We start from the raw sequence: 18,500 nt of genomic DNA on the forward strand, positions 1-18,500 counted from the left end.
AACTATGAAAATAACATGAAATCAAAGGGGATTTTTCTTAAATAAAATAATGAAACTGATTTGACAACAGCAATATGTATGTTTATGTGTGTGTGTGTGTGTGTGCATGCTCGTGCCTTATTTGTTTCCTCCAAGTGATCATGTGATTAGCCATCAAAGTGCCAGCGTGCCCCTTCTGCCATAGATTACACCAACGCGAGGTGCGTTCAACTAAGCTTCGGTGTTCGTGTGTTCAGAGCAGTGTATTGCAACCTGAAGGCAACACACAGGGAACAGTTGCGCTCGTGTCCAAACTCCTTGGCTTGCTGAACACACCCCGGCTGTAATGACTGATCACAGGCTTGTGAAGTTCCAGCTCCGTAACTTCTCAATCTTCATTAACACATTTTTGGAATTATTCTTATATAATAAAAGAAATATATTGTTTTAGATATAAAAGTGCACCACAGTTTTTTCAACCAAGTATGATTTCTGTTTCAGTTTCTCCGTATCTCTGCTGATCCATTACAGCCCTGTCTAATCTATGGGTCTTTGTACTGTAGCTGTTGTCATGGTGACATATTTCTCTGTGGGAGAACAAATTTGATTTCTAGGCTGATTTATTGATACTTATAGTGATTTTATTTTCTTAACTTTTTTTTCATGCTTTACTTTTGATATGTTATGGAACGAAGTCTTAAATATGTATGATATAATGGAAATATGCTGTAATATCAATGTGTGCAAACAATAAAAAAAAATGGTGGATGAAAGCTTGTGTTTTACTGTTTTTCTTTGCAGCTGAACAGGGCCAAAGTTGGTACCGCCTTTCAAAATAAAAGAACTGATTAATGAAAAAGTAACTCGCTAGGTAGACAATACAAATTCACTATGAGAAACTGTTCTGAACCGAAGATGAAGGCAGACAAAAAAAAAAGATCAGATGATGAAAACCACAAAAAAAAAACTGAAGCCACATAGTGATAAAATCAGTTTAATAAAGATTCCCTCCACCAGAGGGGGACATAAGGCCGGAACACAGTAGACTGGTGTGAGGGCTGGTTTGGTGCCAAACGCTCAATGGCTGACTGAAAAATCACACTAAACTACTCCTGCCCGATATTTAAACAATGGGTTTTAATGAGATAACGCTGCATTCAAGGGAACAACAACAAAATATTTCTGTCAGATTTAAAAATAAAATGGGAGGTCAATGTTAACATAAGGCTTTTATTCTAGTGCTGAGTGACTACATATAAATGAATGTATAAATATAATCTATTATATATGTTTATTGTATTGTGAGGTGTTTTTGCATTTTCAGATTCCCGACGTAAATTCCGATTCAAATTCAAAGACAATCAAGTCCAATTAATTTGCTGAAGATGAACAGTGATTTCTAATACTGTGACACTAACAACTGTATTTATTTAGTTTCTAATGAACTTGGCCCTGCCATTGTCTAAAAAGTTAGCAAATATAAATCAGGAATTAATTCTGCAAGCAAACCTGTAATCTAAAGATTACTTGTAAAATGATTGGCATAAAGTGGTAGTAGAGTAGCTCGCTGTGCAACCCAACCCGTGAGAGCACACACACATGCACATACATACAGAGACATAGACTTAAAAAAGAGTTAATAGATGTTTTAGGCTACAGTATCAGGCTTCACTCAAACCCTTAATTTCTACTCTTCTATATTCTTTTCTGTATTTTTCATTTATTCATCCCTAATCTTCCCCACTCTTGATCTCATTTGATTTGTTTTGCGACATCCAGGTATGCAAATTTGATCTCCCTCTCAGCAGGACAGGTGCTGGTGAACTCCTCCCTCTGATAGGCGCGGTCTAAGTACCTCCACACCCCGATCATCTCTGCGGGAATCTCAAAGCCGCGGTATTTCTTGGCTACGACCTAGAAACAGAAAAATGTGGACAGAATGGGGTCGACAGGAGGCTCGTAACAGTCCAAATACTGCAAAAAAAAAAAAAGAAAAGAAGACCATTCTTTTCACTCCAATGTGGAAAAATCCGAAACAGACCTTGATGATGTGTAGTTTAGGCAGCAGGTTGCAGTCGGCCAAGGTGAGCTCGTCCCCATCAAGGAAGCTCCTGGAGGACTCGGGCAGGTCTCCTGAGGCGTAGGCGTCAATCTCCTCAGACAGCGGAGTCCTCAGGAAGTCATCAAGACGTCGTAAAGACTTCAGCAAGGCTTTCTCTAAGGCTGCACAGGCAGGTGGAATCAAATAGTTGCAATAGTCAAGAAAGCTTGATGTTTCTAAGTTCTCTCACCACAACCTCACCATTACTATCAGTATCTAGACCAGGGTTCTCTAAGTCCAGTCCTTGAGGTCCACGGTCCTGCTTGTTTTTCAACTATCCCTGCCTGCTGATTATCTGAAACAGGAGTGTTCAGCCAATCAGAAGCTGCAAGGGCAGGGATAGCTGGAAAAGAAGCAGGACACTGGACAGTGGACCTCGAGGACCAGGATTGAAGACCACTGATCTAGACGTTATAAAGCTAAACTCATTAATGTTTGGCCACTTGGGGGCAGCAGAACTTCATAAATTCATAAGCTCTGTCCTTACCCAATCCCTCTCTTACCGTCATTGGTGTCTTTTCTCTGGTTTTTGATGTAAGCTGAGAACTTGGCAAACACATCTATGCCGGCCGTGTTGGCTTCAAGATGTTTGGGAGCCAGTTTGGGGTAGCTGGTGTGGAAGAGAAATAAGAAAAGTCAGCCTACAGTTGATGGGTCAACATGTTGTACTGACTGGCCAGTGATATGCCAGTGAAAGTGTGTTAATGTACCGTGGTGGGGTGAGTTTCTCCTCCAGGAACTCCTCTATCTTGTTGACATCGACCTTGACCTCACCATTAAAGGTCACGAAAGGGGGGTTGGTTCCTGGGGCGAGGGCCTGCAGGTCAGCCGGCTTCCTGACAACACAAATGATCAATAATTATTCTGCAAATCAACAAAAAAGAAACACGAAGCACTGATCTCTGTTCTGTTTCTCAGTTATTTTTCAAAAGACTTGAAAGTTTGGGACTTGGACTCGACTTGGAGTTTGCTGGTCTTGACCTGAGACTCGACACTGATGCAGACTTGACACTTGAGATTTGTGAATTAGTCCCACCTCAGGTGCATGATATGAAGGCATGTACGTGTGTGGTGTGTATTACCGTTTGAGGTCGACGGTGGTGACGTTGAAGATGACCCCTTTAAGCCACAGGATCATAAAAAGCCTCTGGGAGAACGGACAGTTACCGATGCTCTCGCCGTCACTTCCCGCCTACACACACATGCATGCACATAAAGAGACACACAAGATGCTGCCTGAGTGACGTCTGACCATCTCCAAACAGCGACACATTAATCATACTTAACCTGCAATGCACAGATACTGTAGGAAAAAAACCAAGTGAGGTTTTTAATCACTTACCTTGACAAACAACTCAATGGTGGGGAAGCCGAGTTTTTTAACTGCAATGTCATACCAGGACATGGTGAACAGTCTGGGTCAACAGTCCGGATGGGCTAAAGGTTTTTGTGAAAGCTCTGCTAAAAACACTTATCTATCCACTAATTTAAAACAAATAAAGGTTTTTAGTTCAGATATAGTATAAACCAGCAGCTGCGTAAAGCACCACGCATTGTAATCTGACTTGGGGTCAGTTTTGTGTGAAGTCTGGAGGCGGGTAACAGTGTGAGAGTTCCTTCATTTTTCAGAGGAGTGGGTGGCGATGGAATCTCTGCTCCATCGCAAATATACACAAACAAATACACAATAAACCCAGTGTGAGTGTGTGTTAAAGCAGGGATGGAAAGATCTCTTTTTTTTTTTTTCACACCTACAGAGGCATTAGGTGTGGATTTCATCCGACCTGGATTTTTGTTAAAGGTCGACCTTAGATATCTTAGAGGCCTTAGATGGCTTAATGGTTAGCACTGTTGCCTCACAGCAAGGGGAGTGTGTTTGTCTCTATATGGACCTGTGACGGACTGGTGACCTGTCCAGGGTGTACCCCTGCCTTTCACCCAAAGAAAGCTGGGATAGGCTCCAGCAGATCCCGGTGACCCTGATTAGGAATAAGCGGGTGTAGATGATGAATGGATGGATGGATGTTCATGATGTGATAAACTGTGATGAGTCAAGCCTCGGTCCATGTTGTGTTTGTTTCCCATCTGTTCAACTATACATACGTGCGGTAGTTTGAGGAATGTGTCTCCACTGCTTTGCCCAGAGCTCCCAGCACCAAACAGCAGGCTAATCAGCTTACAGAGTGAGAATGTAAGAGATTAACCCTGCATGCTATTAGTGCCTTAGACATGGTTCCTAAGATACCAGATGGATCCTGTATTCTAGGATAACTATGTCGAGATTAAAAAGTCTATGCAAAATCCTGGCTATTGTCTAAACTGCATCCCTCAAGTGTTTGTGGAGTCCAGCAACACAGAAGGAGGCTTGAACCTTTTCCAAAATATTTCCATCTACCGTATCGCAGTGTGCGCTGCCAGCAGAGTCCCTGACAAAGGAAGCCATTGTTTGATTGTGAGCTCCCCATGGGGAACAAGCTTGTTGCATGTTCATGTGAAGCAGCTCGCCGATATTAGTGGGAGGGTGGGGGTGGGAAGTGGGGGGTTGTGTTAAACCTCTCTGCTAGCCCTTTTATTCTCACTTCAGTTAGGAATGTGCTGCAGAACCGGAAATCAGAATGCACGTATAGTTTAACCACATGCATGCACAGGGTGCACCTAATTATGTCCAGTACCTTCAGGACTGCATGCGTGGAAGTTACCGTGGTTACCGATGGATTAGGATGTCACAGTCCTAATGGGATAAGGTAAGCAGATCAAGGCGGGGTGCATCCCGCACTTGCTCTGCATCACACCTGGAGACAATGTCTAAGCGAGAACAGCATCTATCACATCACACCAGTAGGGGCAAACCCTCAGTATCTAACAGAACTAAACCTTAACTGACAGTTGAACAACAGATCACTAGCAACAACTGAGCAAAAGGCGACAGCCTCGGTCTGGACTCCCTTGATGGTCTTGAAGACATTTTCACTTCCTCTCAGAGAGGTGAAACAGCTTCAAGAAGCTCAGGCCTGAGTCTGGCATGGTTGCTGGGGGTCATGCCGGATTCCTGATGAATGATGCTCCAAAAGTGGTCCATGTCCGCTGATCCAATGTTGTTGTCGGACCGTGGACAAACCCTCATTTCTCACAATGTATTATTGACTCAGGTTAAACATATAGTAGATTAAATATACAGTGTATCTGTGTGTGTGTGTGTGTGTGTGTGTGTGTGTGTTGAAGATGGTGCACATACATATGGCTCATTACCTTAACGTATAGTGAGATCTCGTAGTCCTGGTCTTGGGGTGTTGTGCTGTTCCTGCACACTCGGGGCATAGGGCTCTCTGCTTTCTTATGGAAGATCGGTTTCACCTCGTCTTTCTTCCCCTCAGTCATCTCCTCCCTCTGGGGGATATATGAATGGCCATCCTCCAACAGCACCACTCGCTTTTTCTTCACCTGCTCATCCTTTTTTTTTGGCAGGGATTCGTCTTTGATCACCGATTTCAGCTCCATTATCCAAGCCTCCTTCCTTGGCGGAGTTTTCTCTTCTGGCGGTACTTCTTTTTTCACCCATTCCTTCTTTCCCCTATCGGTTTCCCAGATGTTTTTATTCACAGGCTTTAATTCTTTCCTCCAGGCCTTCAATTCTGGTTCTCTTTCTTCCTCTGGTTGATCATTTTTAATCCAGTCATTATCTTTTTTCCTGGGTGACAACACTCTTGCTGTCCCCCATCCTTCTTTCCTGAGTGGTTGTGGCTCAGGGCACAAGATGCCATTCTCTAGTGCTTGCTTCAGTCCTCTAACTCTTCCATTTATGTCCAGTTCCACCTCTTTTGGCTTCTCATTGTTCTCTTTACCAAGTTCGACCTTCTCAACTTCCAGCTTTTGACATTCTTCATCCTTAGTCTCTACAGCACTGTCTTCAGACTGGGTTGTAATGGCGGCAGGTTTTTCTTCTTCAAGTTCATTAGTCTGACTCTCCTCTATCTCTTCAATCACATCATCTAAAACAGTCACAGGTTCTTCAGCCAACTCTATCTCTTCCACCACAGCCTCTTCCTCTGCTCCTCCTCCCATCTTGTCTTCTACAGCGGCCTGCTCTCTTGGCGGTTTGCTTAAGTCTGTTCCTGCTTCTTTGAACAGGTGCAAAGGATGTTCGTGCACATCACCATCACCTTCATTTGTGGACTCGGCTGCTGGTTGGTTCGGTAAAAGTTCACCCCCTTCCTCCAGTTCAAAGGCCTCTTCCACCTGGTCCATATCCACATCTTGCTGCGGATCTAAAGGTACATCCTCTACACACTTTGCTACTGGTTCTGGAAGAGTCACAGCCTGGTTTTCAAACTGAGTGATATGCTCTTCCTGCATTTCTTTATCACCCCTTCCTCCATCCTCTTCCTCACCTATGAACTCTCTAACATTTTTGTCTGTTTTTCCCTCCTCTTCTGTAGTCTTTCCTCCCCCATCCATTGCTGTTAGGGTATTAACCCCAACCTGTCGCACTCGCTCTTCCTCCTGCTCCTCCCGATAGATCCCTGCCAACCTCGTTTCCTCAACCTCTCCTTCCGTTTGCGACCACTCTTCAGAAGGTGCTACCTTCTGATTTGCTTTTACCTCTAAGTCTTGAACAATATCTGAAGCAGACATGGAACACTCCTCTTGTTGCGTGATGTTGTTATTAATGAACTCAACTTCCTCTTTACTGGATTCTGAGTTGTTCCTCTCGACGTCTTGATTATCACTGGTTAATTGGTTGGTCTGATTGGTTACCACCTCAATTTCACCATTTGTACTGAAAGTTATGCCACTGTTGCTGACAGTTGAGGTTTGGCATAGGTCATCTTCAGTGTTGAACTTCTTATCTATACCTGTGGTAACAGGGGTCACATCTGCTGTTGGGTCCTTAAGGATTTCTGTCACATCATTGTTAGCAGAAGGAATAACAGCTTTGGTTTCATCGGTCTCGTCAGTATATGACTGTGCAACCTTTCCGGACTCCTCTACATGAATACTTGATTCCTGAACATCCCCTGCTATCGATGTCTCGTGTTTATTTTCTACATGTTCCCTGTCTTCTTCTTCATTTTCTCCATTTTCGTCTAATATCTGCTCTTGATGTTTCTCAACTTGTTCCAATGCTGAAAGGGGACATGGGCTTTTGTGCTCTTCATCCGCTACTTCAACTCCTGTCTCATCTTTTTCTTCCAGTATTTCATTTCCTTCTTCCCCCTCTCCAATTTCACCATTTGGTAACAGTGTAATGCTCACTTCCTGTTTTTCTCCGCTTTCCTTTTCAACTTGCCTCTCTCCTTCTGCCATCATCAAAATATCCTCCCCTACCTCTTCGGCTAGTTCTACCTCCTCATCTTCCTCTTCCCCCTCCTCATCCTCTCTTCCTCTCTGGGTATCCAGGTCTGAGCAAATACCTAGTGGGCTGTGGATGATGGCACCATTTGACAGGTCAGGATTTGGGCAGGAGCCAGACTGAGCCATTGGGAAAGTTTGAGGAAATGATGAGACACTTACTCAGGAACAATGACTGCCAATTCGCAGGATCAGCATGCAGTTGCAAACAGTATGTATGCCTTAAATTGCAGAATGGTTCCAGTGTCTGAATTAACTTCAAAATGAAATCCTGGCGTTTCCACGAACACTAAGGTTTACAAAATTGTTAAATAAACCCAGTAATCCAGAAAATACTCAAAAGGTTTCTTTCAGTCTGCGCAGTACTCCAAAACAAGAGGCACAGAAAAGTGTTTCCAAGGTCACAAGAAGACTCGAATCCTGAAATAGATCCCAAGCTGGATGATTTTTGGAGGAGTCCAGTTTTCCAGATGCAGTGCAAGATAGTTCTGAAGATGTTTACAAAGTTCAGAAGATTGTGAAAAGTCTGTACGAGTCTGGGGTCTCAACTCCACAGCTCTCCATACAACTATGCATATTATTCAGATGTACAGGTTTAAGGGTACAGTCACTCTTGAGTCTTTACTTCCTATAGAGTTCTTGAATCTGTACTGTGCCTTAAGCACAGCTAGACGTCAATAAATGCAGTTTACCTTCTCTCTCTCTCACTCTCTCTCTGGAGGATTAAATGGAAGCTGATCCCCACATGACCAGAAGCTTAAACCCCTCTGCCACCCGGGGACCAGCACCACTTGTGCCGAAGTTCTTTAAACACGTACTCGCACACACGCACGCACACAGACACAAAAACATGTATGGTTGTAATGTAACTCAAAATGTCAGGCATTTATAGTTTACAGCATGAAAAAACATGTTTTTTAAATTATATTTCCATTCTTTAATTGTTAACGTCATTTTGTAACTGAAAATGTCCTGTTAAAAACAGCTCAAAACTTTAATTTCCAAAAGAAACTGGACACACACCAGTTCTATTATTTTCCTTTCTGTCTCTTGGAGTCCATCTATCACTGTATTCCAGTCTACTCTCCACAAAACGTTCACTGAAGAAAATGTCAACAACTAATTAATTTACCGTATTTTCTTTTGGGCTGCATTTTCACTTGTGTTATAGTTTAACATGAACATAAGCATTTTTTTTAAACTTTAAAGTGGCATCTAACACTAATGACTAGTCGACAAAATGATTGTAAATATACGCGTATAAGACGCTTCGCTATATAAATCCAGAGGAGTAAAAAAGTGTGATTTATAGTCCAGAAAATACGGTAAATGTAAACTTAAGTTAATATGCTGAAATATAAATATTTTTAATAATCATCTATAATGACCTTCCCTTTAATAGTTACTGTCTGCTGTTTGAGACAGCAGTTTGTTGATACACAAATATCTAAAATAATTTCACTGACATTAAAGTACAAGCACATAACTTATTTTCATACACTATAAATGTGAAACAGCCCATAATATTTTAGCCCATAATTTTTTGCTGTTATTTAACCACTGAGAGTCAACTGTTTGTGAAGTGTTTTACTTGGAATCAAAAAATAAAATTAAACTTTAAAATGCAGTCATAAACCGGAAACGCCCATAGCTGCCGAATAACGTCATTTCCGTTACCCTCTGCCCTATGCTAGTAGTTAACATTATCCGAAAGGTTTGTTTGTTTTCAGTTCATATTAGAGAATATTTTGGTGTTTCGGTTTAAGACAGCACCTGCTGACAAACGACTGGTTTCGGCCGTAAATAAGTGAGAGAAGAAAATCGCGGATTATCGCGTGTGTCGCTTGTTTAGCGGCGTCGTTTCCGATTCCTAGTTGCGGATTGTTAAACCAAGCTCATAAAACCATTAGCAGTTAGCATCTGACGAAGAACAGCTTAACTTCACATTATTATGAAATTACAGCTCGACCGGTGCGTATGGCGGAAATAACAGTCAGCCGCTAGCTCGGTGTTGTTATCCTGCTGTTTTTGGATCTACGTTGCTGGACCCGGTTCTGGTCCTGGGTTTGCAGAAAAACAATCGGAAAATAAATAAATAAATAAAACATCGTGATGCACCAGATCGAGAACGGCAGTGAAGAGGAGGAGGCGACGGTAGATGTTCAGTTTACTGATCTACCGAACGCCCTGATCGCCTGCAAAGTACCGGAGGATTTGTTCAGTGGGGGGAGTCTGAAGGTAAGGAAACCTGAAGCCTGTCACCAGACTGATCGTGTCACTATAGTTTTCTAAAGGTAGTTTCCCCCCACAGTCCAAAAACATGTATGTCAGGTTGATTGGTGACTCTAAATTGTCCATGGGAGTGAGTGTGAGTGTGTGTGTGTGTGTTGTTGTTTGTGTGTCTATATGTGGCCCTGTGATGGACTGGGGGCCTGTCCAGGATGTACCCCTGCCTCTCACCCAAAGAGAGCTGAGATAGGCTCCAGCAGATCCCTGTGACCCTAAATAGGATTAAGCAGGTAGAGATGATGGACTTTTATTTGACAAAACTCTTAAACTCAGTGAGGACTTGCTGTGGCCCCAGTCTTGAAAAGCTGCTATAAGTGTAACAAGCCACTAGATGTCACTGTGCTTGCTGTTTTGAAAAAGTTGGTATTCCATAAGTTGGCAATAAGACGCCTTTAAACTGTCCATTAGTTTTGTGGATTTAAGGGCGTGGATCAGTGTCAGTGGACTAGATCCCCTGTTGATGGTAAGAAAAAGGGGATTGTGTCTGGTGCCGAAGATTTTCACACAGCAATGCATAATTTTAAAGGGCAGTACTTTTAGGAGAGCCTAAAAATACAGTTCATTTCATTCTATGATCATATCCTTCCTGGTTTAATTGTTAGATTCAGTGTGGCTTTTTGAGATCAGATTCGATTGGAGGAAAAATTTAGGCCAACCTTTACGTACTCCAGAATTACAGTGGAGTCAGTGGAGGGTGTGGCGGTTTGAACAGTCACTATGTTGATTGTTGGTTCCTGTGTCTGTCTCTGTTTTTGAGGTGTTAACAACAGAGAATAATAGTCTCCACACTGGAAAAAACAGACTCAGTGGAAAACACCCAGACACACAATAGGGTACTCGTCATGTTCTCTAGCATATTTCAACCATAGTGTTTCTTTTCTAAGGAAAAGAGCTTCACCTACTTGAAGTCAATTTGGACCTAATGCAGCGCAACTATAGTGGACCTCTATGGTTGATTCACAATTTGACAATTCTTATCATTTCTTGGTTTCTCTTAATTTCTCCATATAAAACCTTGAAACGCAAGGCATTGCATGAGACTAGCCACAATAGTATTCAGGGACAAAAGTGTGGCAATCCTGACAGCACGCGAACGCAACCAACTGCTGATGCACACAATTTAGCAGCCACATGAACACAGGGAGTGGTGAGATGAGCCAGCGTTCGGTGGCGTGTTGCAGAGTTTGCTGACGCTGATGGAAAAAAAATGGGGAAAACAACAGGGGAGAGTGGCAAAGGGCAACCGGTGAAGAAGAAGTGACCTCCCTCCCCCTCTCTCTTCCATACCTTCCTCGATCTTGCTGCTTTTCTGCTGGGCATCTGCAGGGGAAGTGAGGGTCCGCCACGGTGCTGCACAGCAAAATATTCTGCTGAGGGTGTTGGAATCCTTCTTTCATCCGGGCTGCTTTGGTTCTGTTAAGGAATGAGTGCACTTCAGCGGAATGAATGTTAGAATCATTTACACCTTAACAGTTGTCATTGGGGCAGCACGGTGCATAGTGGTTTGCACTGTTGCCTCACAGCAAGGGGGCCCTGGGTTCACAACCCAGCAGGGGCCTTTCTGTGCGGACTTTGCATGTTCTCCCTGTTCTCCCACAGTCCAAAAACATGTATGTCAGGTTGATCGGTGACTCTAAATTTCCCATAGGAGTGAGTGTGAGGTTATTTGTCTCTATGTGGTCCTGTGATGGACTGGTGACCTGTCCAGGGTGTACCCGTCAGGTCTCTGGTGTCAAACGTTCAACACGTCAGTGAATGAAAAGCATATAGATCAGTGTGATCACAGCTTAAGTATGTCTGATCAGTACTCTCCTCCTTTGTTCAGTGTGATTTAGAACGCATTTATCTACACTGCCCTTCACACACAATGTGAATTATAGCTGGTTAAAGGCCACTGCCGAGGAGTTTCTTCCACATAGGTCAGCGGAATGATAGAGTGTATTTTCCAAGCAAGTGTTCCCAGCCCCAACCGGGCATTAGTAAACCAGCATGGAAGTACGGATTTAGGTCGGGAAAAAGAATTGATGTAGGTCTGCAAAGTCAGGCAAGTGTCACGGATTTTTCCAGTGGAACACACCCACGGTGGCAGCTGTGGATGAGACACTAATCGCATTCCGATCTCGGTTCCATTATTTTGATTAAAATCAGGATTAAATGCGTGATTAGCAGCGTTTGTGTTACACAACTGGATGAGCAGGTTCAACACAGATAGGTGGATTGAAGGGGTAGATAAGAAATGACAGAAGCTTGGAGCATGTGTTATCAAGTCCCACTTTTTTCCTCCTGAGGTACAGGATTTTATTAAAGCCAAGAAGAAACCTGTCAGTGGAGTCAGGTTTTCCGTAAAGTGGTGGCTGGGTAAATGAAAGTGGGATTTGTGGCAGGACAGATTACATAAGTGCCCAGAACAGAAAGTAGCTGTTGTGTGTCACTGGAATTATACTTGAAGAAACTGGAATCCACCTAAAATTTGAAAAGGGGGGTTTCAGTCCACTTCTTAGTGGACTGACTTGGACATTGATCACAGTCCAGACACAAATTCTTCTTCATCTAACTCTTAGATAAAGTGAACACGTGTTTTTCCTTTAAATGAAAAGCTACTTCTCTCGAGGTTGGGGGGGGGGGGGTTACGTTTAGGTTCTGAGTTTAGTTTGAGCGGCTGTGCTGTTGCCTGCCTGTCTCTCTAGTGAGACAATGGAAAAAAAAATGGGAAGATGAAACAAAAACATAAGGATGGAAAAATGCAGCGGGTGAGTGTGCACACTCATTTAGCGCCCACAGCGTGCTTGAGGTCTGGAGATGATTAGCACCTACACGCACATACCCACACGCTAATGTTTAACATCAGCAAACACATCTTACACGAGAGCATCAGTTTTCAGGAGGCTTACATTTGCACCGCTTTATTTTTCCATCCAGTGCGCACACACACACACACACACACACAGGCACAAACAGAGGACCGTGATATTAGTTATTTTAGTTTGCATTAACAAGTCTAAAGTCCAGTAGTTTAGGTTGGGCACGATCTAGCCAGACCACCTGGTAGATGTCAGTGCAGGTTTAGCTTCCTTATTGACACAGCAGCTCGCTGAAGTCTGTGTTTACACTCGGGAGGTCCCTGAGGTCAAGCTTTGTAAGACTCAAGGCAAAAAATAAGCTGCTTTGTATGTATGCTGTCACAAAGTTAAAGCTGGATTTTCAGTGCGAGACTGTGTGGAGGGTTAAATGCACCCAAAGCGGGTCTGTACTCTGCCCCCGCTGTTTTGTTCCTTTCTTCCCAACCAACGAGTGTTTACGTATTCACAATGCACAGGTGCGAACGTTCGTGGCAGCGTAGCCCGGGCTTGTTTTTCCAGCTGCCGGCTGCACACGCATACATACACACACATGCTCACACTTCAAGCTCTCCGCTATTAATACCTCATAAAAGCATGTTATCAAACTGCATACTTTCCGTCAGCGCCAGCTCTCTCCCGCCTCTCACTTTTTTTTTTTTTTAATCCCCTCATCTCCTCATCCTGCATTCTTCCTATCAATCTGTGTCTCTCTCCGTTTTCGCTCCTTTTTTTTCCACCTGTTCCTGCCAATCTTCCCTCTTTGTCCATCAGCTGCTGTCTCGCTTTGTCTTTCCCTGCCTCTGCTTCATCTATATTTACTGAGACTGACATGTTTTCCACGTGCTTCCTCTGTGCACCCAGCGGTCAGGAGATAAGTCTTTAGTGTATGGAATGAAATCAAGGTGAAAGGCTCTTTGTGCCATGTTTTCCATTCAACAAAAGAATTTTTTTTTCTGCGTATAAATGCAAGAGAAAGCTGATTAATGCGTCAGTTTGCTCAGTGGTGATGTCATCATTTTCCAGTCTCTCTCTCTCTCTCTCCTGTCTGATTAGTCAGCAGTGGCTAGTGTCTGTCACTAGAGCGATATGAAGGGGAAAAAAAAAAAAACCTGGTTGCTCCTCCCCCTTCCACAGACGATTGGCTTGCAGTGAATGAACGGATGAATGGGACCAGGAAGAGGAGAGGGAGGGGACTATGGAATGCGTCATCGGCTGGCAGGGGCTCATTTAAGCGGCTGTGGAGCAGGAGGCGAGAGAAGGAGAGAGAAAGAGAGAGTGGGCCGAGAAGAGACTGACATTTTTGTCTCTCCACACCCAAATCTCTGGAAAATTCCTTCAGTTTGCAGGCTGATGCAGAGCTCCCTCTCTCACACCGACTGCTGCAACGAGCAATAACTAGACAGAGTGCCAGAGAAGGAACGGGAAACACTGAATGACCTTGGAATGTGGGTTAGGAGGGTATGTCCTGTTGACTGACGTGACTCGAACGTAGGGCAGTGTGTTTCTAACGCTGTGGACTGGTTCACTGTGAAGACAAAAGAAGATCCACGTGTACGGAGCCGGAGCTGGAACAAAAAGCCAGTCCGTTTCCTGTCCGGGAGCATCTGTTACTTCCTGTATCACCTGTCACCCTGGGGAAGGCAACGCACCTCCGACCCCCCCGATTCCCCCCTTCCTCGTCATCGCCATCGCCGTCATCGTCCTCGCCGCCGCTCAGGACCATCTCCGCTTCCTGTCGCTCCCTGACCTCAGGTTTCAGGTGGAAAAGGTTTCGTCTTCCGGGATCGCCCATCATGCACATCAAGACCACCAAGTGTAACCGCTTCTGCCTGGTCGCCTCAGTGACTAGCCAGGAAGTGTTCAGCCGTCCCGAGGCCCAGGTAAAAGAGCGGTCTGCTTCTGGTGCTCCTTTAGTCAAGCAGGATCCTTGAAAATGATGCAATAGGTTTATTTAGGGAGTAGTAGGGAGCAATCCACCAGGTTTCCATCTGAGGGCTATGTTACTCCTTCCTGTTTTGACTTCCCCATGACTCACTGCACAGATCCAAGGCCGGCGTGCTGCAGTGCAGTCCAGAGGGTTCAAAGTGCTGGCTGATCACTGCAGGATAGAAGCTTTTTTCTTTTATCCAAACATTCAAACCATAATGAATTGTCATTTTTAAGCCCACCTAGTGAAAACCAACCTGAAAGCCCCGAAATTAATCTTTTCCAAAATACTCATAACTCCATCTTGTTTTTGAACCAGTTTCATGTGACGTGACCGGTTGGAACTTGCCATCAGGCAGCTAACGTGAAGAGAAAACAGCAGTTATCTGAGGCAGGGAGTCATTTCGTGACTGTGTTCTGCAGACATGATCATTATGTGGGAAAACCTGCAGTCCAGCATCGTTGTAGCTGGGGTCATCATTTTGCCTTGTTGTATACACACTGACCTACTGAGTCTTAGGCTGTGATGACTGGGTGCTCGGAGTGCAGCTAGATGGTTTCTGCAAGGGCAGCTGGTTTGTTAAATAACTGGATGGATGCGTGCGTCTATGCGTACGCTTAACAGGTTTCCATAATTTCGGATATGGTGCCACGTTGAGCGTGCACATTAATGGCCTTTGGACTGGTAGCCATCGCTCTTGATGTGTAATGGAAATGGTGGCCAAGGTCAGGCGTGTAGTTGATTTTTTTTTTTTTTTTTTTTTTTTTTTTCACTTCTGTCAATAATTCCACCCAAAATCTCCTTCTCTGACGCAAGACAGACACACACACACACACTAACACACTGTCAGAACCATACAGGCTGCATGCTGTCTTGAGCAAAGAGGAGAGACAAGTACAGCGCCTGGTAATAGAGGCTATTTTTATCATTTTTGTTCATAGCGATTTGAAGTCCTGTAACGTTTTTCATAGCCGCCTCTGGCTCACAGTGTTTAGTATTTTTAGATGGAACAAATCCAGTGGAACAGGAAGAGAGGTGCAATCATCATTTCTATCCCTTCCCCTCTTCTCTCCACTCTCCCACTTCCTTTCCCTTCCCTCTCTCTCTCTCCAGGCTAGTTTTGAGGCCTTGTTCCGCTCGTTCGACCCGGAGGTGCAGTTCCAGTACTTCAAGTCTTTCCGGCGGGTCAGGATCAGCTTCAGTGATGCTCTGGCTGCAGCTGAGGCCAGACTGCGACTGCATAAGACCGACTTCAGCGGGAAAGAGATGAGACTCTACTTCGCCCAGGTATCAGGCGTTGAACTTTTTCATCCTTACTGCTTTGATGAAGGTTCAGTCTCTCTTGCACCTTAGCAAAAGCAGCAACTAACCGAGACTCGCATGTGTCCTTTTGGTCCGGTAGTCCGTCCACATAGGGAGTCCTCGCCTGGAGCCTCCTAAGCCAGAGAAGCAGTTCCTGATCTCCCCCCCTGCCTCCCCTCCCGTTGGCTGGGAACAGTCTCAGGACGCTACGCCGGTCATCAACTACGACCTGCTGTGTGCCATCTCAAAACTAGGACCAGGTACACTGCATCCTCGAATTTTATTTCTGTCTCGGCGTAAGCCTGCTGATGTCAGGGATGTTTTTTTTCCTAAGTCAAAGGTTTTATTAAATTAAAAATAGCTTTACAGTAAATAACCCGCTGTCACTTATCAGTTGGGTCTGGGCCTCAGTGAATCCTCCCTTGTGACGGCTCTTCTCTGTACGATTCCCAGGGGAGAAGTACGAGCTCCACACTGGCACGCCCACCACCCCCAGCGTGGTCGTCCACGTCTGTGAGGACGAGGTTGGTGACAGCTCTGCCCCCGACGACAGCGACCAGGACGACAGGCCCCGCCCACCGAGGCCAAAGATCATCCAGACGCGGCGCCCCGACTACACCCCCGGGGTTAAGCAGTGAGCTGTAACATTCCATCCTAATGCGATTGATCAAGAGCTGAAGATGCTCTCATCAGTTTTGAATGTTTGGGGACTTTGGGCAAGCACCCAGGGGTGCTGCAATGTCCCGTACATCAGCATTTCATAAGATGGAGAGAGAGAGAGAAAACATTGTGTCCAATGCTGCATTCATGTCCCATGAGGAAGACAGGAAATATGAACTTCCTAGTGAAAAGTACTCATCAGATGATATGTACTGCTTGTGGAGGTGAAACTGACGGAAACATTAGTTTTAGACTGTGGAATGTAAAACTAATGTTTTAGTCAGAGTGTTTGAGATATCATGAAGTTGGTCAGGTGCATACATATAGATTGTACAAGAGCATCAGAGTGATCTGGATCTTAGACGTTTTCCCATGGCGTGAATGCAGCTTTATTCTGACAAGCCATGTTTACGTTTTCCTCCTATAGAGTTTGGGATTTGACGGACAGACAGAAATGGGAAAAAAAAATTTTTTTTTGATTGAATTTAAACATAAGTTTATTACTGTTTTTGGTAGGCTGCTGTATATTGCTGTTGCTGTAGAGAACAGATTTTTTTTTTTTTTTTTTTTTTTTTTTTTTAGATCCCCTTGATTTTTTTTCTTTTTTTTTTTTCCCGTCATTACCTAACGTTCGATGTCTCAGCTTCACCTTTGCAACCGTTTTGGACTAGTGGATGAGTAGTCTAGTGAAAGCACGCCTTACTCGCCTTTTACAGAAAGTTTTGGTGTGTACTGCTTCCGTTAAAACATTATTCAACAAGGAGGAATTTGCACTGACTCACTGTAATGACCTCTGGCAGTATTATGGGATTTTTTTTTTTTTTTTTTTTTTTCGGCCTGTCTGTGCTTTGGGTGTAGTTTAGCAAATAACTTGCTATTTGACATTTACTAGAGCTAAAATACAATGGTTTGAGCTTTTTACTTTTGAATGTATAGACCACACCAAGCCGTTCATCCTGTGGATTTCAAATGCATCAACTGTGGTGTTTTGTTGGTTAAAAAAAAAAACAAAAAAAAAAACATCAAACAAAACAAAACAAAAAAACAGGGCTAACCTTAGTTCAAAATTGGTAACTAAATGGTATTTCAGAAAAGAAGTCTTTCTACAAATCTGTGTGAGTAAATACAACTGAAGCACTGTTATTCAACCGGTAACTCAGGGCCACCTCTAGTGGGTCCTTGTTTGATAAGAGTGCTTGTATGTTTCACGGAGATTAGTGTGCTATCTGTAGTTAACGTCCTGTTGTATACAAATATACAAATGTTGTATATTTGTTGTATACAAATGTTTTTAGCATGTATAACAATTGTATGTAGGAAAATACGCACCAGGAGCATGTATACGTGTGTGTGTGTGTGTGTGTATGCGCGTGGGTGTTATGTCTGTTCAGATGTGTGTTGCTTTCCCATTAGCAGTGAGCTGCCAGCCTGCTGCACACACAACTCTCTTTAGTGTTACAGTACAGTTCCGTCACAGGTGTAGCAAAAGTGTCATAGACCCTGAAAATACTCCCATTAGGCAACAGACCAACTTCCAATACAATGTGTTTTAAAAGCAGTACAACAGTGTAGAAACTAAATTGTTGCTGGAAGACGTCAAAAGACACATCTGGATTCTGTGATTGCCATTAGGTTTTCTGATGTGTTCTTCTTAACGTTTGTTACTAACAGTTTTGAAACTCTTCATAGAATAATTATTCGCTCAGACAGTCATGGAACATCTATGATCCAAAAAAATAATCTGTTTTAAAATTTAGCCTTACAAATCTCCTGTCCCTTAAATTTAATACAGCTTCCTCAAGCAAAGAGAAGAAATGGGATATGCATCCTGTACAATGTAACATGTGTGTTCGTTTGATTAGAAGGTGGAATAAAGTCATTCATTTTAGAATTTCTGCTTATTATTGGTTACTGTAGGGTTGTGTTTTAGGTGTGAAGGAAAAAAAAAAGTTTGTGTTTGCTTTTTTTTTTTTTCCCTCCGTGATCTTCATTCATTCAGGGTGATGGGAAAACGTTTGCTTGTGGAAGCAGCACTGTGAAAACAGCACGCCAG

The 18,500-nt window shown here is 43.7% G+C and overlaps 2 protein-coding genes across 4 annotated transcripts; one reads left to right on the plus strand and one right to left on the minus strand.

The window, feature by feature from the left end:
• Positions 1–1,016: 1,016 nt before the first annotated feature.
• Positions 1,017–6,467, minus strand: LOC113127222 (chloride intracellular channel protein 4). Of its 2 annotated transcripts, none has more exons than XM_026301609.1 (6): positions 5,330–6,467; positions 3,163–3,272; positions 2,791–2,916; positions 2,584–2,690; positions 2,021–2,202; positions 1,017–1,893 (listed from the first exon to the last, which is right to left on the minus strand). In XM_026301609.1, the coding sequence occupies exons 1-6, from the start codon at positions 6,431–6,433 to the stop codon at positions 1,732–1,734; spliced, it is 1,791 nt and encodes a 596-aa protein (XP_026157394.1). In that variant the 5' UTR covers positions 6,434–6,467; the 3' UTR covers positions 1,017–1,731. The 2 variants fall into 2 exon arrangements, with proteins under 2 accessions (XP_026157394.1, XP_026157395.1); XM_026301610.1 differs by lacking the exon at positions 5,330–6,467 and adding an exon at positions 3,423–3,641.
• Positions 6,468–9,101: 2,634 nt separating this feature from the next.
• On the plus strand, positions 9,102–16,990 carry rcan1b (regulator of calcineurin 1b). 2 transcript variants are annotated; one of them, XM_026301620.2, is made up of 4 exons: positions 9,102–9,667; positions 15,599–15,772; positions 15,888–16,047; positions 16,241–16,989. In XM_026301620.2, the coding sequence occupies exons 1-4, from the start codon at positions 9,542–9,544 to the stop codon at positions 16,423–16,425; spliced, it is 645 nt and encodes a 214-aa protein (XP_026157405.1). In that variant the 5' UTR covers positions 9,102–9,541; the 3' UTR covers positions 16,426–16,989. The 2 variants fall into 2 exon arrangements, with proteins under 2 accessions (XP_026157405.1, XP_026157406.1); XM_026301621.1 differs by lacking the exon at positions 9,102–9,667 and adding an exon at positions 13,806–14,438 and having other exon boundaries at positions 16,241–16,990.
• Positions 16,991–18,500: the final 1,510 nt, after the last annotated feature.

This window comes from Mastacembelus armatus, chromosome 2 (assembly GCF_900324485.2).
Source record: "Mastacembelus armatus chromosome 2, fMasArm1.2, whole genome shotgun sequence".
Lineage (NCBI taxonomy): Eukaryota > Metazoa > Chordata > Actinopteri > Synbranchiformes > Mastacembelidae > Mastacembelus > Mastacembelus armatus.